At 46.8% G+C, this 24,784-nt stretch overlaps 1 protein-coding gene across 6 annotated transcripts in view; it reads left to right on the top strand.

Moving 5' to 3' along the window:
• The first annotated feature begins 2,214 nt into the window (after window positions 1–2,214).
• The window catches only part of Phactr2 (phosphatase and actin regulator 2), a 270,721-nt gene continuing 248,151 nt past the window's right edge, over window positions 2,215–24,784 (top strand). For 5 of the 6 annotated variants that reach the window (XM_076552740.1, XM_076552736.1, XM_076552728.1 and 2 more), the window contains exon 1: window positions 2,280–2,517. In XM_076552740.1, coding sequence (XP_076408855.1) covers window positions 2,295–2,517 — 223 coding nt within the window. In that variant the 5' untranslated portion in view covers window positions 2,280–2,294. Of the gene's footprint in view, window positions 2,518–24,784 lie in introns of all 6 variants that reach the window. The other variant, XM_076552729.1, reaches the window with a different exon arrangement.

The following is a 24,784-nucleotide window of genomic DNA, read 5'->3' on the forward strand; positions in this document are numbered from 1 at the left end:
TCAGGGAAGACTTCTTGGGTCCTAAAGCATTTATTTAGCTATTTATCTTCATGAGAGACGAGGAAGAGGATTAACCAAAGGATTGAGAGGCAGAGCCTGAAGGACAGACGCACACTCATGGAGCTGGCTATGCGAGAGAGATGTCCCTGGGGTGGGTAACTGGGGTGCCTGTTTCAGAATGAAGATTGGCTTGCAAGTTGGCGACAGAACACCAGAGGAAGACCCCCATCAAATAATGGACAATCAGCATCAGGAGCAGCAGGTGTAGGGTACAATGGATGGCATACTGGCAAACTCCATTGTAGTGTAAGTTTTCAGGGTTAAACTCTCATGGGCTAATCTAATTAAACTCTCATGGACTAATCTCAGCACCCCAACGGTGATTATTTGGGGTAAGTACAGAACCTAAGGGCCCCTGCAGCCTGATCATTGCCCTCTCTGAAACCACATACCTTTCCTCTCCTAACCCACATAAGACACCAAGAAAGTGGAGTAAGTTTAGAGTACTCTAGCTTTAATGTTGTGCATCATTGTGTGTGTGTGTGTGTGTGTGTGTGTGTGTGAGAGAGAGAGAGAGAGAGAGAGAGAGAGGGGGGGGGGGGGAGGGAGGGAGAGAGAGAGGGAGAGAGAGAGATTGAGAGAGTATGCATATGGAGGACACCATGGGGCAGTCAGTTCTTTCTTCCAGTATGTAGTAGGTCATAGGAACCCATCTCAGGTCCTCAAGCTTGCCATAGCACCTTTACCTGCCTGGTCAACTCACTGGTTCTGGAGTAGCATAGACTCACAGACGTGGTGAGCAGGAAATACAAGTCCAGATGATGTTGGCTGACTGTGAAAATGGATCTGAATCTGGACAGTTTTCACAGCGAAGCTGGAATAGTCAGATCTCCCCCCACCACACACACACACACACACACACACACACACACACACACACACACACACACACACACACACACAGGAACACACAGAGCTGCAGTGAGAAGAAGCCTTTTTCAATTGTCGAGGATGCACCGTGAACACCATGACCTAGTTGCTGGGCCTTTCGGATGTCTGTATTTGTTTAGCTTTGCTCTCTCAGTTTTTGTTTCTCTTTTTACCTTAATGTCTGGGTTTCTTTTCCTGTTGAATGAAATATTCCGTACGAAGTGCCTGATGAAGCACCCGGTGTGTGTGTGTGTGTGTGTGTGTGTGTGTGTGTGTGTGTGTGTGTGTGTGTGTGTGGTTGTAATGGCTGACTCTGATCTCTTTTGCTCTCAGTCTCCTACCCTTCCTGCCACTGCCTATGGTCCCTAAGTGAAGCGCAGAAACACTTCTCCACCACCAGTCACTTGCAGAGATGGTCAGCTACCTAGCTCTGGTTTACAGCTTTTCAATTTTGGGCCGGCCACGACTTGGGGACCTAACTGTGAAACTGATAAAGCTGGCATTTCAATGAGCAAAATCACTGCTCCTTTTGCTGTCTACTGAGATACCCATTGCCAGTCATCTGCTCTTCCGTTGGAAAGCCTCGACTCAAACATCACATCTGTGACATTAATTCAGCCCTTAGAAGACCGATCTTTTAAAAAACCACGACCTTTGAGTCTGACCCAGCACAGACGGAAGCCCAGGAATGTGGGGCGCTGAGAGACAGAGATGAGCTTTGACAAGGGCAAGAGGTGCTAGAGGGAGGATCAAAGGACCAGACTTCACAAGCGACTCCAGATCTGCCAGGAATCCTCGGGCAAACCCAGTGCCCTTTGGCGCCGGTATCTCGCACCTGTAAACTACACATGACAGTCTTTGGGTCCTTGTCCTATCTCAAGCCCTCAGGTGTGTGCACGCGTATCCGAGTATCCCCTCCCCGCCCCGACTGAGTGCAAACCTTGCTGTTAACCCTGACCTTGCATCTCAGCTCCACTGCAGCTTAAACTCCACTTCTCTGAGACCCGGCTGGGTGAGCCTGGCTGGGCCAACAGCTACAGACCCCTGTCTTCCGGTGGAGGGGCCGCGTCTTGGGGGTGGGGGGGCGCGGGGGTGGAGCAGCCGGGCAGGTTCCCGGGCATTGAGGGCAGCAGGCTCGGGGCCCGTGGCTGTCACCGGCGGGAGCGAGAGCCGGCTGTAGGCGGCTCCTTCCTGTGCAAACTTTTCTGTGCTCTTCCTCCTCCCGCGCTGCGCACCGCTGCTTGCGGCCGCCTCCCCGCCCTGCCAGCCGGCCGGGGGCTCCACGCGGGGCTGCAGAGGACAGCGCAGCCCTCTGCGCCGGCCCCACCCTGCCTGAGCTCGCTCCCTCCCGGCGCCTAGGGCCGATGGCGGAAGCCGGCAGGAGCCCTGCGATGTCCCCGGACCAGCCAGCCAGCCAGGAGGCGGTGGCAGCGGCGGAGCTGGACCCCGAGCCCGAGGCTCCCAGCCCGCCAGCGCCTGCCCTGCGCTGGCTGCCCGGGGACCCAAGTCCCCGCGGCCGCTCCCAGAGCGACCTGTCGTCCGCCTCGAGCAGGGGCCGCCCGCTCCGGGTCCACATCTCCGGCTCAGGTAAGGGTGGCGCGGGATGGTCTGGGGGTGGCCCAGGGAGGGCTAGCCAAGGGCAGGTGGCAGTCGCCCGTGTGGCTATCGTCCCTGGGCGCCCGCGGGCAGCCGTGGGGGGCGGGGGGTTGAGAGCAAGGGCGAAAGCTGCTGTCCCCACATCGCCGCCTCCAGCTGGGCTGCAGAAGCTTGGTGTCCCTCGGCTGAGGGGGCAGGCGACCGGCGGGTGCGTCCAAGTGGGTGCGCCTCTCTGCTGCGCGGGTGCAGCGCGGCTGGGTTTCCGCGGGTTCCCCTGGACTCCCTCTCCGCTGTGCGGCGCCAGGCGGCACCCACCGGTGTTGGCTTTGGTTCTTGGGCTAATTTGGTTCTTGGATTAACCGGTCTACGGTGTGACTGTGGTCCCTCTGAAGGGTGTGGTCCCCTCACTTCAGGGGCTAGGGTTAGTACAGGGCTTGGAAGCTCTGGCAACTACTCACTCCTGCTTCTGAAACAGAGATTTCTTAGCGGGCTTGCTGGTGAGAGGACCTGGAATTCGAGTTTCCCTGACTGTGAAAACCCATAGAGGTGTTAATGAGACCTTGGCTTGGCTGGCTGTGTGTGTATTGCTTCACTGTTCTCTGGAAAGCCTGGAGCCTGTAGTGCAAACCTCTACCTTGTGTCCTCCCCGAGGCCAGAACAAAAAACAAAAAAACAAACAAACAAAAACATCAGGGACTTCACTGAGGCCTGATGCTGCCCAGGCTGTGCTGTGTGATGGAGGACTAATGGCTTAACTTTGTCTCTCGCACCTCAGTGGCTAATATGGAACGATAGTGTGGTATATCATGTGGAGACATTAGGTGGATTAAGTCATTATTTAAATCTCCTAAGAACTGGAGAACTTTTGTGTTTTAGTCCTGCCGGTGTGCCCAGTTTACAAGGGTTGCTTTATAATTTTCAACCTGTGAAGGCTGCACGGAGCTGGGAGACTAGACATGGAAGACATGAGCATGACCAGCTTCAAGAAAGCGCTTGCTGAAGCAAGCTGCACCCCCTGCCCCACCCCCACCCCCACCCCCCACCGCGGCTCCCTGTGCCTTTTCTGAGCTCCAGGGTCATGCTTTTCTTGACCTCCCACCCTCCGTTTATTTATGTGTGTATGTGCACATGCAGGCACACCTCGGAGTGCATGTAGAAGTCAGAGGACAATTTGCAGGGCCTTGGCGATTAAATCCAAATCCTCAGGCTTGATGTCCAGTACCCTTACCCACTGAGCCTTCTTTCCATGACAACCTCACTTCTAGCTTGAAAAGAGGACATTTCTGTGCGTCTGTCTCTTCTTCAGCTACCTAACTCTGTTTCGCCACCTAAACTGTTTTCTATTCCTGATACCTGCTACCCAGTGTGTTCAGGAAGCATCGGTGGTGTTTCTGATCTGATATGGAAGCTCACCTTGGATAAAGGCTGTCAGAATCATTAAGCTCAGGTCGTGAGATGGCCACCACAAAGAATTCATTGACAAATTCTTCCTGTGAATGTATTTTGTGAAAAGTGTTGAGTGGAAAACCATCTTGCTGTCTGCTTTGGGGCCAAACAGAATTGGAGCTGTAGATATTCCTGATTGACTTTTTAAAAGATTAAAGGATTAACCATTCCAGTGACCCAAAGAGACAAGTGAATATTAGTTTAGTTGGTAACTGTGTTCCAAGTTTTTCTTTTTAAAGATAGGAATTAAAGCTGCATGCAGGAGAACAGTAAGAACTTTCAATGTGCGTGTATGTATGTATGTACATACACCGCGTGACAGTTTCAGGATCATCTATTAATCTTCAAGGAATCTGGTTTTCCTGTGTCCATATAATTGGATATTAGGAAGTCCCCTGCCTCACAGCTGTATTCCTCTTTCAGAACTGAGCTTTGGGTCTTGTGGTGGTTTGAATAGGTATGGCCTGTTGGCTCATGTGTTTGAATGCTTGGCCAGTAGGAAGTGGCACTATTAGGAGGTGTGGCTTTGTTGGAGTAGGTGTGGCTTTGTTGGAGGAAGCGTGTGACTGTGAGGGCAGGCTTTGAGGTCTTACATGCTCAAGTTAGACCTGGTGTGACAGTCTCCTGCTGCCTGCAGACCAAGATGTGGAACTCTCAGCTCCTTCTCCCGCACCATGCTTGACCGCATGCCACCTTATTCTCCACTACGGCAGTAATGGACTAAACCTCTGAAACTGTAAGCCAGCCTCCATTAAATGTTTTCTTCTGTAAGAGTTGCTGTGGTCATGGTGTCTCTCTTCACAGCAATAGAAACCCAAACTAAGACAGGTCTCTAAGAACAGGCTAGATGTAGTTATGACCTCACCTTTCTTTGAATCAGAAGGACAAAGAATAAACCAGTCCCTCATGGATATGACATGCAGAGCATTTCCCATGACAGCCACCACCTCTGAGCAGGCTGGGATGCCCAAGTTAACTCAGGAGCACAATGAGAAGATGACTCTCTTTATGACAACGGTCCTTGGCCTGATGCTGAAGTAGCCCAACTTCAAGGCCATGGCTGGAAATTCTGGGCATGCTCAGAGGCAATATCTAGAGATTAGGTCCTATGTCTCTTTCCCAGACCCAACCTCTGCTCCTAATCTCAGTCCCTCCCCAGGCAGACCTACTTAATCTGAGTCTACATGCTGAAAGATGCCCAGGCGCTCTCTCTCTCTCTCTCTCTCTCTCTCTCTCTCTCTCTCTCTCTCTCTCTCTCTCTCTCTCTCTCTTATTTTAAATTCTAATAAGTCTTTCTTTCAGACACCAAGTTTCAATCTTGGCTATACATAGGATCATTTGGGGAAATGGAAAACAACAATTAAACAGTTTCTGGGTGGGTCCATCTCAGGGATTCTGCTATGATTGGCATTGGGGGCATCAGGGTACTCTAAGGTGTAGCCTACCATGAGACATGCCTTCTTTTGGCTGTGTAGTATTGGAATACTGTGACCAGAGTTGGCCTGAGGAAGTGGAAGCTTGAAGCACCCATGCCTGCTCCCTTATCTCTTATCCACCCCTCTACTGCACCCTCCCAAAGCATTTTTTCCCTGGCGTCCAGTCCTGATTCAGCTAGTTGTCAAAGAGTTCTTCCTATAGGACCACTTTTTTTTTCTTTTTCTTTTTCTTTCTTTTTTTTTTTTTAAAGACAGGGTTTCTTTGTGTAGTTTTGGTGCCTGTCCTGGATCTCACTCTGCAGACCAACCTGGCCTCGAACTCACAGAGATCCACATGGCTCTGCCTCCCAAGTGATTAAAGGCGTGCGCCGCCGCCGCCGCCGCCGCCGCCGCCGCCGCCGCCGCCGCCGCCGCCGCCGCCGCCGCCGCCGCCGCCGCCGCCGCCGCCACCACCACCACCACCTGGCAGAACCATTTCTAATTGCTGTGGAATAATCAATCCTTTTGTACACTGTAAAGAGTTAATTCCCTGGTGTTAGTCCTTGATGTTGGATGAACATCAAGCAAGGAGAGAGATCATCTTTGGCCATACCATAGAGAGGAGAAGAAGAGGGAAAGAGGGACTTTCTTCTTGGGTTACCAGACAATGCCTACTCCAAGACGAACGACCACCCTCTCCGGCTTTCACCCATCTCCCGCCCTAGCTTCCTGTCCGTCCTTGAGACTCAGCCCCTAAAATTGCCAACTGCTGCAATCAGGGTCATTCAAGGCCAATCATTTTTAAAGGTTGGCTTGGTGCCAGCAGTGTATAGAGACATCCTAAGAGACCCTGCTCCTCTCATTGCCCTGGGTTATTACCAGCTTTTCTAAAGAAAAATACCTCGTAGTTTAGGGGCTTTTATTTGACTTTTGGATTCAGGAGCTAATTTTTCCACATAAAACACATGCATTTTGTCAGCAAGATAATTATGTAGTTATTTGTCTATAGTTAATTGAAAATCCATACAAAATGGGTAAAAAAAACCCCAGTATTTTCAAAAAAGTAGTCTTTAAAAATCAAACAGGGGTTGCTTTAGAATCCTAAGAGCTTAGACTGATTTTTATCTTTTTGTTTATCTGTTTTTTAACTCACAGGGCTTTGGGGGTTGATCAAAGCTCTAGACTTCTAAAATCTAATGTTTTGGTAAATAAAACAATCTTCAGAAGTGGGATCTTGAAATGAAGTTCTCATGGTTGGCACTCACGGTTTCTATTAACTTTTATACCAGCCTTGTTCCTCACTCAGAGCTTTTCTGAAGTGGCCTGTTTCTGATATGCTTTTCTTATAGGACTGTTCACTAATCAGAGGCTGCCAGGATGCTGTCCAGGTTATATTCCTGTCCTTAGCATCCAGCAAGTCTTGGCTAAGCTGTGTGAGGGGCAGATATTATTTTGGACGCGTGACTCAGTCTTGTCCAAAACGTGGTGATGGTCTCTGGGCTGGATGGAGGTGCTCTAGACCAGCAACCAAGGACACCTGCTAACTTGACATTTGTATAATTCAGAGTGCAGAGGGTTTGTGTTTTTGCCAAGCAGTGGGCATCAAGCCTTACGTTTACTTTCTGTCTTTGCCTGGTCACAGAACAAACAGCAAGGCTAGCTGACTGGCAAAGCTAGGCCAGTTTGGACGATGTAAAAACAGGCTGGGTGCAACAGGTTCTAAAAGACTCAAATCCAGCCCACCTTCTGCCCTTGTCAGTCTAGGTATCTGGTGTAGACAGATGTGCCCATCCTATCCTCACAGTAAGAAAGGAAAATGCTCTCATCTTTACAGCTAGGCCAGAAAATGATTGCCCAGCCGGAAAATGTGACTTCCATCTTCTCACACAAGCACTGGGTGAGCTCAGGGAGTCCCAGAAGTAGCATGTTTTAAAAACCTGCTTCATCTGTGAGTAAGGTGGTCCCTCTTCAGTTAGGATGCACTTGACCCGGGTCCACAACAAGAAAGCTGTCAAGAATTTAAGCAACCGGTTCCTCTTTCTCTGCCACTTTCTTAAGGCTGGCATGACCTCAGCAGGCCCACAGCTTCTGCTTGCCTTTCTGCTGGCAGGCTTTCTTCCTCTCTAGTTTGAGCCCTTTCCCGCCCTCACTTGGGGCTTTCTCCCTCCACCGCTGTAACACACAGCCACGGGCACTCTACCCACCCCTGCGACACCCAGACTCTTCCTTCTGCGAGCTCTTGAGTCTGTGCTTGCCTGAGGAAGAATTCTTTGTTCAAATTCTTTTTTTGAGACACCCGGGTTTCTCTGTGTAGCTTTGCACCTTTCCTGGAACTCACTTTGTAGACCAGGCTGGCCTCGAACTCACAGAGATCCGCCTGGCTCTGCCTCCCGAGTGCTGGGATTAAAGGCGTGCGCCACCACCGCCCGGCATCCGGCTCAAATTCTTAAGAAAGGTCCTACTTTGTGAAGCTTCGTTTTAAAGCAGGCTATAGATCACAGGTCACTGTGAAGCCTGTGGACTAGCTCCCCTTGTGAGACACCCATCCAATTCCAAGCTGGTTGCAGAGGGACCAGGACTCACGCTGGCAATGTGTCCACTTAACCGGAACCAAGCACATGTGTTGCCCATCCATTCATTCAGCCTTTCATTCAGCCAGTATTTCCTGGTGCCACTGGGTGCCAGGTACTATTCTAGGCACAGGGCACATGGTAGCAAGCAGATATGATTCTGCAGTCTTGGATGCAGGACTCTGAAACACAAAGGCTCTTCAGAAAGGGTATGGATGGCAGCCAGAGACAGTGTTTCTCTAGGGATCAAATCCATGTATCATGCATTATGGGCGATAGAAATGTTACCTGGTAGTGATTGTCATTTACATGCCAGGTGCCTTCCACCAGGGGGTCTAGCTGCACCAGTTCAGAGACTGGTGTGGAGCTGGACATTCATTCTGGGCCCTACCTGCTGCAAGAGGTGCTTTAGGGCATGGGAGCATACCTTGGTGTCTCATTTATTTATCTAATCAGGTAAAAACTAATGTGCCAAACACAGAGGCAGCAGAGACACCTCTCTAAGGGACCCGTGGTCTAGTGGGGGAAAGAGGACAATAAGCTAAACATGGCACAATTTTAGAAAAGTATGAGCTATGATCAGGGCCCTGTGGCCAGCTGTGAAATTAGCTCCAGGAAGGTCCTCAAGAAGAGCCTCCCTGAGACTGCGATACCTGCGCTCTCACGCACGCACACACGCACGCTTTCTCTCTCTTCCATTCTGCAGAAAGCAGAACCTAAAGATAGAGCTGGGCACATACAGGAAGGGAGTGTTTAGGAAAAGGAACAGCGCATTAAGGCCTGAAGCAACTGGCATGATGAGACTCTACTTGGTTTTGCTCGACGCAAACAACACAAACGAACAAACATCAACAAACACCGAAAAAGAAGGATGTAGCAGGGAGGCCAGTGCCAGAGTCTGAGGGGGCTGTGTCTGGCTGCTCATGGGCGCACACTGCAAGTGGCCTGCGTATGGCATGTGTGAGTCGGATGGAAATACATTCTGAACGTGTTTCTTCATGTCCCAGGAGGGGCCCTGTCAACAGTGGAAGAGTACAGGTAAAGGAGACATGGGATCATGGTTATCTTCTCTGTGATCTTGGTCACGTTACTTCCCTTCCCTGTACTTGACTTCCTTATAGCTGACCTGGAAATGATTAGTAAGAGCAACACCTTGCTTACTGGATGATTGTGGGGGTGAAAGGTGAGAACAGAGACCTTGAACTTTAAGGTTCTGGGTAAAGTGTGTCATTTGGCATACTTTTATTGAAAGGTTGCTTAGTGTGCCTGAACAGAAGACACCATGAGACCATGACAAACAGAAGTCAGGCTTTTCTTATTTTTGTGTTCTTGGTAGGATAGGACCTGGTGCATACAATACATACAAGTGCCTGCTAGATATCTAAGGCATTGATAAATGGATTAACTAGGTCAGTTCTTTTAACATCAAACGTTTGTCAGAAAGCTTAAAGTGCACACACACACACACACACACACAGGTGTACACACACACACACACACACACACACACACACACACGAGGAAGTTGAAGTTTTGAATTACCAAATGTTCTAAAATGAAAAGACTCAAGCAGAGGATTTCATTTGCTTTTTCAAGAGCTGCTCAGGAACTCACTAGAGCTTCCAGGGGAGGGGCCCATTTCATAAAACTCACTGGGCCACAACCACAGGAGAAAGTTTGTAGAGAGGAAGTAATGACTCTGTCTCACCTGAGGACAGTGGAGATGGAATCCCAGACATAGGGACTCTACCAGCTCCTAGGAATGCTGAGCTGGCACCAGATCCAAGAGTGTGCCTCCTCCAGTGCCAGGAGGGTCAGAAGGCAGCACACTGTGGCTACTGCAGTCCTGATCTGTCTGCACACACCACGGGCTTCATCGTCACAGCAACCGCTTTAGATAAGGAGCCTTGGTTTTAAAAGGTGGTGGAGGACATTCATGCCCCCATGGGTGGCAGGGGAGTATGGGAGCGACACAGACCCACATCTTCCTGACTCCAAAGTGCATACCCTTTGGCTCGTGTTTGCCTGAGTATCTGCTATTCCCTCATAGAAACAGCTCACAGACACCCCATGAGAAAGGAGAAAACTACATCATACTTGAAAACTAAAAAATACCACGCGAGCGAGCAAACGAGAGCATGGGGGATGAGCAGCTCTTTTGGACTGAGGCAGTGGTTCAGTGAGTAAAAGTTTTTGGCCTGCAAGGGTGGGGACCCGGGGAAAATTCTAGAATCTGTGCAAGAGCTGGACACATCATGACAACTGCTGGAGTGTCATCTCCTGCTTGGCGATGGGAGATAGAAACAAGAGATGACCGGAAGTGTGCAGGCCATAGCCTGGCACATGCAGTGCACTACAACAGAACTCTGTCACAAACTCACAAGGATAGCACCAACACCAACAGAGCTTGTTTTCTGATCTCCACTTGTGTCCTTAGCCCATGTGCACTCACATTCACACACATGAATACACACACACACACACACACACACACACACACACACACACGTACACATGCATGAATACATACATACACACACTTTACACATACACATGAATACACATAAACACATACTTTCCCCACTCACAAACACACACACACACACATTCAAATCAGAAGCTCTTCTGCCAAAAACATCTTTCAAGTCCTCAGTCAACTGGCTGTCCGTTTTAAGGTACATCCAACACGTCAAATTCTAGCAATATTTTCAGGACAGTACTCCTCCGGGATCACTAATTAGATCCATTCTTTTAACTGAAGACTGCTCAGGCTTGGAGTTATGAGCACAATTCATGTGTAAGAACCATAGCGCGTCTCAAAGTTCAAGTGTACTTTCAGTTACAGCCAGGCTCAGGGGGAAAAAAAACAACAAAAAACAGAAAACACTGAGGCAGCTTCAGGGGATGAGTCATAATCTTTGATCACACTAGCTGAGATCTGCACGAGGAAGCAGGCTGCGTTGACTTGCCTTAGAACAGTTGCGAGCCTAACTCACTTTGTGACCAGCTAGCTAAATCTTGACATTTATACACCTTACTTTGCAAGTTTCTCAGTGCCTCTGTAAAGCCTTGAAAAAGAAGAAAAGAAAATGAACCCTTGCGTATCTGCCTTAACAGGAAGAATCTTAAGACTTCCGAAAATGGCAATGTGCCCTTTAGACCTCTTGACTGTGGGTCAAGAATGTCGAAGGCACTGGCAGGGTTTTGCTTTGGATCAGTGGCTCATATACCTGAAGAGCATGTGTGATACATCATGTATTGTTGTGAACCAAGTGAATGTTGTCCCGATTTTCTTCAGTGTTTGTGTGTATTTTCTCTACCTGAATGTTAGACTTGTCTTCCTCAAGGGTGTAACATCTCTTGAATAATCATCTAAGTAGCCTAAACATCAATAATCAAGGTGTTCTATGCTCTTCTTCCTCAACCTACTGGACACCACAGATTCTGGGTTTCTGCTCCAGAAGACTGGGCTGGCAGAAAGACATGGTGATGAGGATGCAGATTTCAGCTTGATTTAATATGTAATATGTGAATACTGTCTTTCATAGTTGGTATATCAGAGGGTTCCATGCTTATTGCAATTATAATATTACTGGTCACAACAGTATTTGACATCCAGTACTGTCCAACACACTGCTTTGCCTGAGAAAATTTATGACTGATGAAGTGTGATCTCTCACTTTCTGTGTGTGTGTGTGTGTGTGTGTGTGTGTGTGTGTGTGTGTGTGTGTGTCTTTTTTTGGAGAATGTGTGTGTATGTATGTGTGTCTTTTTGGAGAGAGTGTGTGTTTGTGTGTGTGTGTGTGTGTGTGTCTTTTTTGGAGAGTGTGTGTGTATGTGTGTCTTTTTTGGAGAGAGTGTGTATTTGTGTGAGTGTGTATGTGTATATATGTCTTTTTTGGAGTGTGTGTGTGTGTGTGTGTGTGTGTGTGTGTGTGTGTGTGTGTAGACTGTGGCACATGTATAGAGGCCATAGGACAACTTGTAGGAATTGGCTCTCTCCTTCAACCATGTGGGTCTTGGGGACTGAGCTCAGGTCATCAGGTTCGGCAGCAAGTGCCTTTACCTTCTGAGTTACCTCAATGGCCCTGTCCATCTTATCTTTGAGACAGTCTCTCATTGGCCTGGATCTCTTCAATTAGGTTAGATTGGCTGGCCAATGAGCCCTAGAGATCCACTCATATTTGCCTACCTCAGTGCTGAAATTCTAGGTATACCACCATGCCTAGATGACTTTTTTTTTTTTTTTTTTTTTTTTTTTTTTTTTTAATATGAGTTCTGCCTCTAGACCTCAGGTCCCTGTGCTTGCAAGACAGACACTTTACCAACTGAACTATCAGCCCAACCTGACAGCTGTTTTCATTCCCTTACATAGGCTATAATTCACTGTAACTACCTTTGAGAGACATCCATTACTGCCCCCAAGGAAGAGTTAAGGAGGCATTGCAGAAAGGGCAGGGGTTATGGCCACGCGGTGGGAATATCTTCCTGTGTCTTGGCAGGACTGTTTCATAGTAACAACAGTTATTTGGATAGCCAGGTCTGTCACATCATTCAGTCTCCTCCCCCTCCTCAGCTGCATATATAAGGATTCAAGAGCAGTTCCTGTGTTGAAGGCCTAGAGGCAGGAATTGCTAAGGAGGACACTCTCCCCATTATCTTGTATTTCTGCATCTCTCTCTCTCTCTCTCTCTCTCTCTCTCTCTCTCTCTCTCTCTCTCTCTCTCTTCTCTCCATCCATCTATCCACTCACCAAGTTATTTTAGTGCATATATTTGCTCTAATAAAAATGCCATAGACTATTAAAACAACAGAGATTTACTTCTCATAGTTTTGGAGGCCAGGAAGTCCAATATCATTGTCTCAGCAGATTGGGTGTGACTTGGAAGTCATTTCGTTTGATATCAAACTATCAGCCAATAACACCTAAAGTGCTTATCGTATGTATATAGGAACAGGTAAAAACTTGATCCCCAAATGTTCTAAAATGAAAATATAACCAAGTAGAGGTTTATATTTGCTTTTTCTGAGCTGCTCATGAACTCACGAGAGCTTCCAGGGGAGCGGCCCATTACAGAAGGCTCCCTGGGCCACAGTCACAGGGGAAAGTTTGTGGAGAGGAAGAAATGACTCTCTGTCTCACCTGAGGGCAGTGGAGATGGAATCCCAGGCATAGGGACTCTTCAGGCTCCTGGGAATGCTGAGCTGGTACCAGATCCAAGAGTGAGTGTAGCTGGAGTTTTCCTGGTCCCACCTGACTCGCAGCCGCTCAGACCCAAATAAACACACAGACGCTTATATTAATTAAAACTGTTTGGCCTCATGGCTCAGGCTTCTTGCTAGCTAGATCTTACACTTAAATTAACCCACAATTCTTACTTATGTTTAGCCACGTGGCTTGGTACCTTTTCCCAGTTCTGCCTACACATCTTGCTTCTCATGGCGACAGCAGTGGCTGGCAGCATCTCCTGACTCAGCCTTCCACTTCCCAGAATTCTCCTCTCTGCTCATCCCGCCTACACTATACTTCCTGCCTGGCTACTGGCCAATCAGCATTTTATTTATCCATCAATCAGAGCAACACATTTCACAGCATACAGAAAGACATCCCCAGCAAGTGTGGGCAAGGCGGGTCAGAAGGCAGCACACTGTGGTTACTGCAGTCCTGATCTGTCTGCACACACCACGGGCTTCATCGACACAGCAACCGCTTTAGATAAGGAGCCTTGGTTTTAAAAGGTGGATCAGGACACCCATATCCCTTGGGTAGCAGGGAAGCAGTGGACCCAGACTCACCTCCTCCTGACCTCAAAGTGCACACCTTTGGCTCATGTGTACCTGAGTACATATCTGCCACCCCTCACAGAAACAGCTCCTGGACACCACATCCAAACGACAATGATGCCATAATCGTAAGGTTTTACAAATACCATTGTGTAAGGGCCTGCTTCCTGATTTGTGGATGGCTGCCTTCTTAATATATCCTTACGTGGCAGAGAGATGAAATAAGACTTTCTTTATGGTTGCTAATCCCATTCATTGGCGCGACACACTCCTGAGTTCCTCTAATCCCAGTTACCTCTCAAATACCTCACTTCCTGATACCATTGCATGAGAGAGCAGAGTTTCAACATTTGGATTGTAAGGGATATAGACATTTATCCCATGATACTATCTGTATTATCCATCCATCCATCCATCCATCCATCCATCCATCCATCCATCCATCTATCCATCCACCACAGAGTTTTCTGCCTCGCTATATACGTGCTACTGTCAAAGCTAAATTTACCTGTCTTCAATTCCAAATTAGCATTGAGACTCACTGGGGATCTTGGATTCCAGTTCTAAAAGCAGCCAGAGCCAGACAGCCCAGCTCTCTTGCCACAACCTGTGTTTCGATGTGGGACATGTGTTGGTGATGTATCCCAAGTGGTTACAGAGAGGTCAGCTCTTGGATGGCAGCTGGAAGAACCAAAAGCACATGAGCAACCTTCATTGTTTCACTCCAGAAGGCTGGGGAAGGGAGGAATCCCTGGCCTCCTGGAGGCGTAGATGTCACTGAGAAAAGTCAGACGTCTGTCAAGGTGAGAAAAAAGAAAAAGAGTAGACTAAGAAAACGGTTAGGATACAAACATGTCTTTATGGCACCGTGGATATTCCTTCACACATTGGGTCCAGTTGGAGGTTTGAGGATGCAAACAAGAACGGAAGTATCCAACAGGACAACGAGATAAGAATAGGAAGGGTGATAGATGTCACTGGCAGAGGTACAGACCAGAGCCACCCTTTGGGTCATAAGAGTCAAATTTTATGGTTTGAGAAATATCCCAGAGCATCTGTCATGAAGCCCAATATTTTCCCTCCCTGAAGGATATAATGTTCTTCCCAGTAGCCCCATCCTAGCCTGTTTGGTACCTGTTGCCATGGCACCATTTACATTCTATTTCCATTTAGAGTAGCTCTCAAAGGCATTTTTCAAGGCCTCCATATTACTTTAGGGGTATCAGACAGGGGTTCAAGCCTGTGCCTTTCTCCAGATGGAGCCACATGTAAGTAAGGCTGATTAAGACCTTCGCCCTCTGGGAACCACATCCTCCCGATGGTGACGTGACTTCAAGGACCTGTCTAGGCAGTGAAATGACATTCCTCTGGCTTCGTTCGATCAGATACATCTCAACAAGGATTGGAGTTGGCACGAGGTCACACATGGTGACCCAGATCAAGATTTGAGGGCATTCACTGGAAGGGCTGTTCCTTGGGCAGCTGAGGAACCCCCGGAGGGCTGGCAGCTCAGAACACTCTGGGGCCTTGGTCAGTGGAGAAACTAGGAAGGTTTGTCCAAGAACGGGAACATTCCAGAGGGAGCCTGCAACTGCCAAGCAGTTTCAAGAGAAAGAAGCGTTCTGAGCCCTCTGGTGCTGAAAAAAAATCTGCCTTGTCTATCAGGCTGTGCCTGGGAGTGTCCCCACCCCGCCACTCCCTCGCAGGCTACCTGACTCCTTGGTCTTGCTTCTCCTGCTTCAGGAACCTCCTTGAACAGTAGCTCTTCGAGACTTCTTCTTCCTCCCAAATACCTCTTGATGCTCATGTTTTGGGGCCTGGCTTATGTTAGAGTACTGATGGGGAGTGGGAGGGGGCTTTCTCAGTATGATTCAGCTGCCTCTTGTTCCTCCCCAAGACAGCACTTGATACTAAATGAAGGCTTCAACCGTTGGCGCCTGGCAGCTCTGGGCTTTCGTTGTTTACCTCTGTTTGCTGGGTTTGGATTTGGGGTTTAAAAAAAGTCTCGTGTAGTCCCAGTTGGCCTCAAACTCACTGTGTAGTCCTGGGAGAACTTGAATTCCTGATCCTTGTGCCTCTACCTCTGAAATAAGTGGGATTATAGATACAAGTCACCATACCTGGATTTCAGTTTTGTTTTTGAGGTAGGATCTTCTTTTGTATCCCTGGACTTCAACTGGTGATCCTTGTGAGTTGGCCTTCCAAGTTCTCGGATTATAGCTAGGCATCATGATGCCTAGTCAGCTGCTCTGTTAATAGGCAACTGGCTCTAGGCTCACCACAGAGGATGAGAAATGAGGGTCCTAATTAGCCATGTCAGAAAAACGCCACCACTACCGTAGCGTCTTCTGCTAGATGAGCCCTGGAATGATGCTTCATTGTGTCAGTGGACTATTCCAGTCAACTGTGTTTGTCTACCAGATGTCCCACCTCAAGTTCACCTGGGAACCAGTGACAGTCATATAAAACAGCCTTCTGACACATGACCGTGCTTATGAGGCACCTGGAGTCTTTTTGAAACCTAACAGGTTTAGTGTGGGAATTGAACTTGGGAAGTTTCTAATGGGCTTCCAAGCTGTCTCCTGCTGTTGGCCCATGGGTTACACTTTGATGGAAGCAGTACTCCCAGATGGATTTTCATGAACATGTGAGCCTGTCAGCTACTTTAAAGGAGTCTTTAAAAAACAACAACAACAACAACAACAACAACAACAAAACCATCAATTCTACTGGGAGAAAAAAATAATTCATATTCTTGTGTTGTCATACCACAGCCAACATAGTAGATTTCTATGACTCTAAAAGATGAGGGATCTGTCCCCTCCAAGAAGTAATCCACCAAGTATGTATCTTCTAGTTCAACTCACTTCTATCTAACACTGCTCACCTGGAGATAACCCACGAATTAGTCCCCAAGACTAAACCCCCTCAGATCCAGTCATGAAACTAGGTACTTAGCACTTCTGGCTGGCCAGATAGGAGTTGGGTGGGGGGTGTAGTCCATGCCATTGTCCTTGGATTCAATTTATGAGCATGACTTGTTGGATTTGGGGAAACACTATAATTACTTCCAGAGTTCTTTACAAAGGATATTTTGAGGGCCACAAATGGATAGCTACGTGAAAGATATGTAGGACAAGGTCTGGAAGAGCCCGGGGCACAGGTCCTTCTGTCTCTGGAGTCAGAGTGTACCACTCTCCTCTGTGGGGATGAGTTTTCATTTGTGTTCCTGTAAGCTGCCATGAGTTACTCCATCAGAAGCCTCTGTACCATGTGTTGTCGGGGTCTATGAAGATTGCATTGCGTGTCCAAGGCTGATAGAAGGGGAATCCAAAGAGGTCTGTCTGCTCCAGCATCCTGGCAGTATTCCTCCCTCAAGATATGGAGTAGCACCCCTTTGCAAAGATGAGTGTTTTGTGACCTATTATCAGACAATGGCAGGTTGGAATATTTCTTTATGGTTAGATCACATGCTCCCTGAACTCCAAGGCCTTTCTTCAAAGTGAACTTTCTAGTACCAGGCTCCCCAGTCTCGAACAGCAGTGTCTGCCTGGAAAGACCTGGTGAGGGGCTGACTCTGACTTCAGATGTTTATGACCTGCTCTAGAGAGGGAGGCATAAGCCAGGAACCATGAACAAAAACCCTAATACTAAAATTAGGCAATCCAGAAGGAGGTTGAGGTTAAGGTTATTGATGTTTACAGCTGGGGATGAGATAATAGAAATGGAGCAGTGGGGGGGGGGGGCGGCGGAGGAGAGGCTTGGGAACCCGTGCCTTGGTGAGTTGGACATGGGAACTGCTTCTAAGGAAGGCAAAACTGGAACGCACCTTAGCATTAGAATGTTGGTGGCAGGGAGAATAATGAGGATTTTGACAGATGTGCTTTGAGGCTGAAATAAGAAGATAGGGTTCCTTTTGTTGACTGTGGTTGTGATGGTTTGAAAGAAAATGCCCCCCCCCCACACTATTAGGAGGTGTGGCCTTGTTGGAGGAAGTGTGTCCCTGTGGGGGTGGGGTTTGAGGTCTCAGTTGCTCAAGCTCCGCCCAGTGTGGACAGACTCCTTCTGCTGCCTGCAGATCAAATGTAGAGCTCTCAGCTGCTTCTCTATTACCATGCCTGACTGCATGCTATCATGACCTGCCATGATGACAGTGAACTAAACCTCTGAACCTGTAAGCCAGCCCCAACTAAATGTTCTCCTTTATAAGAGTTGCTGTGGTCATGACATCTCTGTACAGCAATAAAAACCCCAAGTGAGACAGTGGTTGATATTATAACATCACTGGGAATGTCCTGACCCGATGAATACAATAAGGGAACAAGTTAGAACTCCAAGTTGAGCACTTTGGCTTTCTGAGGGTATCAATTATGTGGCAGTTTATTAACACATTGAAAAGCTATGTTATCCTAAAGCAGAAGTCTAACTTTTCATGTGAGCATAGGTTCTCTCTCCTCTCTTTCAATGCGCTGGTTGAGAGGAGGGTCTTTGTCATCTCCATGGGCCCCCATTCATAGCATTGTAAAGCATTTCTTAGAAGTGCAGGATTATATCTGGAGGTGCTTGTAGTCACCTGAAATGGTGATGCCATAACTAAACATGTTTGTGCGTGTGTGTGTGTGTGTGTGTGTGTGTGTGTGTGTGTGTGTGTGTGTGTAAAGGGGAAGAATTTGCAATCGATAGTTAGCAGCCCCATGATCACCTAAGAAAACCTGTAGAACTAACAACAGACACCTTTGGTTTGCATCCGATGGAATTCCTAGCCAAGTTCTCTACCATGTTTTTAAAGATCCGGTCCTGAGCCTTCAACATGCTAAGCCCATGCTTCATGCTTTCCCCCAAGCTAGTCCACCAGGCTGCAAAATAACACCACCAGCTGGGACTCAAGCTCCCAACACATGAGCCAGGGCTCTTCATTTCACACCGAAACCCTAACCTGCAGTAACACAAGGTTCTGTGTCGCACCCTGTAAGCTTACAGGTGGTACTAGACACACAGCAGGTGTTGGTTTGGAGTGAAAGCAACTGAGCTTTAGGAAGACTTGCGTGACAGTAGTACTGAGCCACAGCACTTGCCAAGTGTTTACGGACTTGGTCACACTATCAATTTTCTCCAGCTAGGGTTCCTTTATTCTTTCTCACAGACTGTTTTAAAAAACTACATGGATATGTCTGTGCAGGTCTGTGTTGAGTGAATGCTGGTTCCCACAAAGGCCAGACAAAGTCACCAGTTTCCTGCTGTGGGACGGTCTGTATGTCAAATTGCTCTGATTGGTCAATAAATAAAACACTGATTGGCCAGTGGCCAGGCAGGAAGTAGGTGGGACAAGGAGAGAGGAGAATTCTGGGAAGCGGAAGGCTGAGGCAGAGAGACACTGCAGCCGCCGCCATGACCAGCAGCATGTGAAGACGCCGGTAAGCCACCAGCCACGTGGCAAGGTATAGATTTATGGAAATGGTTAATTTAAGATAAAAGAACAGTTAGCAAGAAGCCTGCCACGGCCATACAGTTTGTAAGCAATATAAGTCTCTGTGTTTACTTGGTTGGGTCTGAGCGGCTGTGGGACTGGTGGGTGACAAAGATTTGTCCTGACTGTGGGCAAAGCAGGAAAACTCTAGCTACAAAGCAGCATGTAAAGACAACTTCGCCCATACCCAGCAGGAAGCAATTTTAAGAATACGACGCCCACATTCCCAAAGAGGTGGTGTGGGGCGGGTGGTTTTTTGGTCTTTTTAATGGGTTTTGGGTCTGGGATAATTTTCAGTATTTAGGGGGGTTGGTTACAAGTTATTGTCAAGGGTTAGGAAAAAGGCTAAGCAAAGGAGATTAGATTTAAAGTTCTTGTTTAAAAAAAAAAGAGAAAGAAAGAAAAGAAAAAGACAATTACTAGTTTTAAATACTTTACATTGGATTGAATTGTTTTATATTGTACACAAATTTGAAACTGATATTGTTAGAAAATGCTATATGTATATTTCTAATTGTATTTATTCCATCCATTTAACAATGTAATGCAAATTTCTGATCCTTGAATGTTATTATTATCAACTATTAGGATATAAAGAAATGAAAGCTAGTAGTTAGACATTATCATAGAACTTGTAGTCATATTAGATATGTTTTAAAAATTGAGCAGAGATGTTTTAGACAGGTCATCTTCAAACCCTTCAGAGATCTACAGAATATGGCATTTAAAATGTTTTAATAACTTAGAAAATTTTTCTTTTTTGAGACATGTCAGCTTCTGGCAGTACCAATCTACTTTAGAGAAAATATGGGCATTGAAGAAACTGCATATGGCGTCAACTTTCATTCTGGCAAAAGTTAGCCACTGGACAACAAAGTATCCTCGAATCAACAGGACAAAATGGACAGACAGATCACGAAACAAGGGACTACTGATTCTTGCCAAAACAAGTGTGGTTATGGCTTTATCAAAAGGCATCTTCTGAGGCCAGGACAATATGGCCCCATCCCTGAAGTGGCCTTCGCATCCGGAAAAGGTACGGTGCCCTTTTCTTCGAAGGCAGCTTAACAGGCAGAGGGCCGATGGATTCTGTTGTACAATGGAACAGCAGCTGAAAGCTCATGCCTCTCAAAAGTAGACTGGCATTTAATAGAGGGATGTGGAGAAGAAGGGGATGCTGAGATGAAGCCATATATACACAGCCAAGAAGAATGGACAGCTGAATTAAAAAACTGTCAACAATTTCCAGAATTTAAAATCCTGAATCATGACAGGACACTAGTGGAATTCAGATGTTTCTGGTACGTGGACTGCTCTCACCCAATGTGAGGTTGAACTGTTGACCTTGTGTACATCCTACTTCACAAATGAGTCTGTCAGATATACTAAGCCTATAGGCTGAAGATGATGCCCCAACACTGCGGAGAAACCTCAGGTGACTGCCCAGGCAGCTGGCTGTTTCTGTCAACTCACAAAATTTTTTGGAAGTTGCTTGCATGCACTTCCTGTTTTTATTTTTGTTAGCTAATATTATTCCCTTCTTGGGTCTCTGAGGGAGTTGAAGATTAGTTAGTTATGGTTGAAGATTAGTTAGTTATAGTTGAACATTAATTAGGATAGAAAGTACATTAGATACATCTTGGAATTACCAAAATAGGATAGATAATGGAATTATTTTCTCTGATTTGTCAAATACCTGTTTAGGTATTTATTACTTGTATATATTGTATATAGTTATTGTACTTTTGTATATAGTTTTTCTTTTGTTAGTTATAACCTTTTGCTTTCTTTTTCTTTTTATTAAAATAGAAAAGGGGAAATGTGGTGATAATCTAATTGTACTGAATTATTATTTTGATTTTATGTTAATAAATAAAGTTGTCTGGGAGTCAGAGCTATTAGAGCCATAGCAAGAGTGTGGCGGTGGTGGCACACGCCTTTAATCCCATAGATATCTGTGTGTTCAGGGTCAGAGCTATTAGAGCCATAGCAAGAGTGTGGCGGTGGTGGCACACGCCTTTAATCCCATAAGATCTCTGTGTGTTCAGGGATACAGCCAGCATTGGAGACATATGCCTTTAAGACCTAGGGGGCTGTACATTCAGACAGTGACGAGGCAGTCATGTGTTTGGGTTTACAACCAATGAGAAGGCAGAACAACATACTTTAAAAAAAACGAACCGACAGGAAGTAGGTCTCTTTTCGCGAAGCTGGGACAGCAGGAGGAAGGGTGAGATTTTAGCTCTGAGCTCTGACTTCTCGGCTTTCTCTTTTACATTGTTTCTGTGTTTCTTATTTAATAAGACGGTTGGTTACTTCTACAGTTTCCCTGAAGCGGGAGTTCCAGGAGGTTGTGAGCTGCCTGCCATGGGTGCTGGGAACTGAACTCGGGTCCTTGTAAAACCAATGCACATTCTTAATGGCTAGACCACCTCTCCAGCCCCTCAGTGGAGCTTTTCATGCAGTGAGGTCTTTTGTTTCTTTTGAAGCTCATTTTTCCTCAGGGCTTGAGTTCTCTGTCCATCAGAGAGTCTTCCCTACAGCAGGAAGCTCCATGGTGTGGGGCATCTGCCCCTAACGCTAGGAGTACAATAGTGACCCACTGTACATGGCTTTAATTGCTTTTTGTTTTGTTTGTTTGTTCTCCTGGTACCTATGACAGTCAAGTCATTACCCTTCTGTAGAGCCTGGGATGTGCGACTCTTACTAAAGATTGGGACTCTTCCAGTGTTGGACAAGGTAAATTATTTGAAACCCCAAGCTTCTCAGGGCAGCCATTTTTAAGAGGGTTATGGGTTACCTGAGGGATGTAGCCTTGAGCTGTCAGGTTTTACTCAGTTCTTTACCAGCAGGGGCTGAAGCCTAGCCAAAAAGAGATGTCAAAGCAGGAATAGTAATACACAACTGTAATCCCTGCTCTGAAGGCTAAGGTAGGAGGATCATGAGTTCAAGGCCAGCCTGGGCTACATATAAAGTTCTAAATCTGCACAGGTCGCAAGAGACCATGTCTCAAAAGCTAAGAAAACCAAAGGAAAAAAAGAGGCGGGGGGGGGGGGGGGGGAGAGAGAGAGAGAGAGAGAGAGAGAGAGAGAGAGTGAGTTGGGCTAGAGTAGAGTTTGGTCAGGCAAAGAGTCATTGTCAGGGAAGAGAGATCATAAAGACTATGATATTGTGAAAACAAAAAACCCGTGGAGGAGGACAGTCCATTAGGGTGAAGGTGAAAAGATCACCATTAAGATGAGGAAAGCAGACCCTGCTGAGAGAGTGACATCAGATGAAGTCCCCAGAGAAGTGAGGAGGGGGTCCTGGGGGTAACTAAGGGGAGAACTTCCCTGCAAAAAGAACAACAGAGTAGGCCCAGAGTCAAGGGCAGATGCATGTTTCCTCAGCAATGAACAAGGAACGAGGTTAACATTGACAACAGGGTCCTGAGGCCATTACTTTCTTGGAACAAGACAGGAAACCAGTGGCTCTGAGCAAAGAGGTGCCATGTCCTTTGGTGAAAAGCCAAGTCTGAAGATTAGCTCTTTCGCTCAGGCCCATACCAGCATAATAGTGAATCTCTAAGTATGTAGGGTGTCCCTCCTTAAGCTAACTGATAGGTAGCAATTAGGAAACTAATTGAAAACACTTGTTAACATCATGTGACAATAGCTAACTCATTTATTACCTAACAACCAACAGTTCACCTTGTATGTGAATAAAACAGCTACCCTCCACTTATCTAGACCAGATGAGCTCTATACATGTACCTTTGGCCCACCATTAGATACATTGCTAAAATTATAAGTTCAACCAGGACAGATATGTATTAGATAAAAAAGAAAAAAGCGTAATTCTTGCATTTGCTAACCTCATTCCTAGATAACCCAACTCAGGCTTGTCTTGACACATAAATATGAAGAATACACTTTTTTCTCTCTCAAAACTTGGGCATGTGCATGCATATTCCTTGGAAGCTATATTTTTTTATTCAAAAGTTCCTTGAATGTACCTTGACGTCAGTAGAGATTATAATACTCCATTGATTCTCGGAGGTTGCAGACAATCTGATGGCCTGTGTGTTTTATGCAAGCACCTCCCTGTTGCTAAGCACTCACCATTTCCATCAACTTGTAGTGTTACAGTTGCATTGCTCGTCTTTTTCACGTGACTGTGACAAACACCAGAGAGAATCAAACATAAGGACGTGAGAGGTTTCTGTCCGTAGTTGTCTTGCTCTGTGCTGCTGGGTGGTGGTGAGGGCCAGGTGCTTGTTGAAGGATGCTGCAGAGCAAAGCCACTCACTTCCCAGCAGTCAGGAAGCAGAGAGGATGAAGCATATGTGTGCTAGCTTCCTCCTTCTCCTCTTTTGTTCCATCCAACCTCCCTTCCCTAGAAGGATGCTACCGTCCACTGTAGCTAGAGTTTTCCTGCCTTGCCCACAGTCAGGACAAATCTCTCTTACCCGCCAGTCCCACAGCCGCTCAGACCCAACCAAGTAAACACAGAGACTTATATTGCTTACAAACTGTATGGCTGTGGCAGGCTTCTTGCTAACTGTTCATATATCTTAAATTAATCCATTTCCATAAATCTATACCTTGCCACGTGGCTGGTGGCTTACCGGTGTCTTCACATGCTGCTGGTCATGGCGGCAGCTGGCAGTGTCTCTCTGCCTCAGCTTTCCACTTTCCAGAATTCTCCTCTCTCCTTGTCCCACCTACTTCCTGCCTGGCCACTGGCCAATCAGTGTTTTTTTATTGACCAATCAGAGCAACAGATTTGACATACAGGCCATCCCACAGCAGTCCACATCAAGAGAACATCTATCCCCAAAGGTACTGTCCCATAAGCAATGTGTCTCCGGAAACACCCTCACAGATGCTTCCAAAAGAGTGCTATATTAGTTTCCCAGGAATATCCCCACTCAGTTGAAATTAACCATCCTGACTACAGTGTTCAGTGAGAGTTTGGCATACACATCTTTCTGCCTACATGAGCCTAATTCCTTGAGAAGACTACCAGTTCACAGGCCACCTCTAGGTCTCTACATTTGCACTCCCAGCAGAGTACAAGAAGGTCTGTTTTCCTGTCAGGACTGAATATCATTAACATCTAAAGCTTCTGTTGAGTCAGACATCATTCCATAAGATGTGGGTAACCATAAGCATTTACTCAGGACCATTGCTATGGGATTTTGAATCAAAGAAGGAAACACCGTGTGCAGGCCACCCCCACACGAAAACAAAACAACCAGGCTCAACTCAGACTACAATAAATGTCTTCGTTACTCTTCTATTTTGTGATAAGACACCATAACCAAGACAACTTATAGAAGAAAGCTTATTTGGGGCTCATAGTTGTGGAGAATAAGAGTTCATGATGGTGGATGGAGCGGAGGCAGCAGACAGCAGGTGGCGAGAACAGTAGCTGAAAGCTCACATCTTGAACCACAAACAGGAGGAGAAGAATGCACTGGGAATGGTGGGAGGCTTTTGGAACCTCAAAGCACCCCTCCCCTCACCCTGCCTCATGACACACCTCTTCCAACAAGGACACACCTCCTAATCCTTCCCAAACAGTTCCACCAACTG

Source organism: Peromyscus maniculatus, chromosome 16, assembly GCF_049852395.1.
Source record: "Peromyscus maniculatus bairdii isolate BWxNUB_F1_BW_parent chromosome 16, HU_Pman_BW_mat_3.1, whole genome shotgun sequence".
Classification (NCBI taxonomy): Eukaryota; Metazoa; Chordata; class Mammalia; order Rodentia; family Cricetidae; genus Peromyscus; species Peromyscus maniculatus.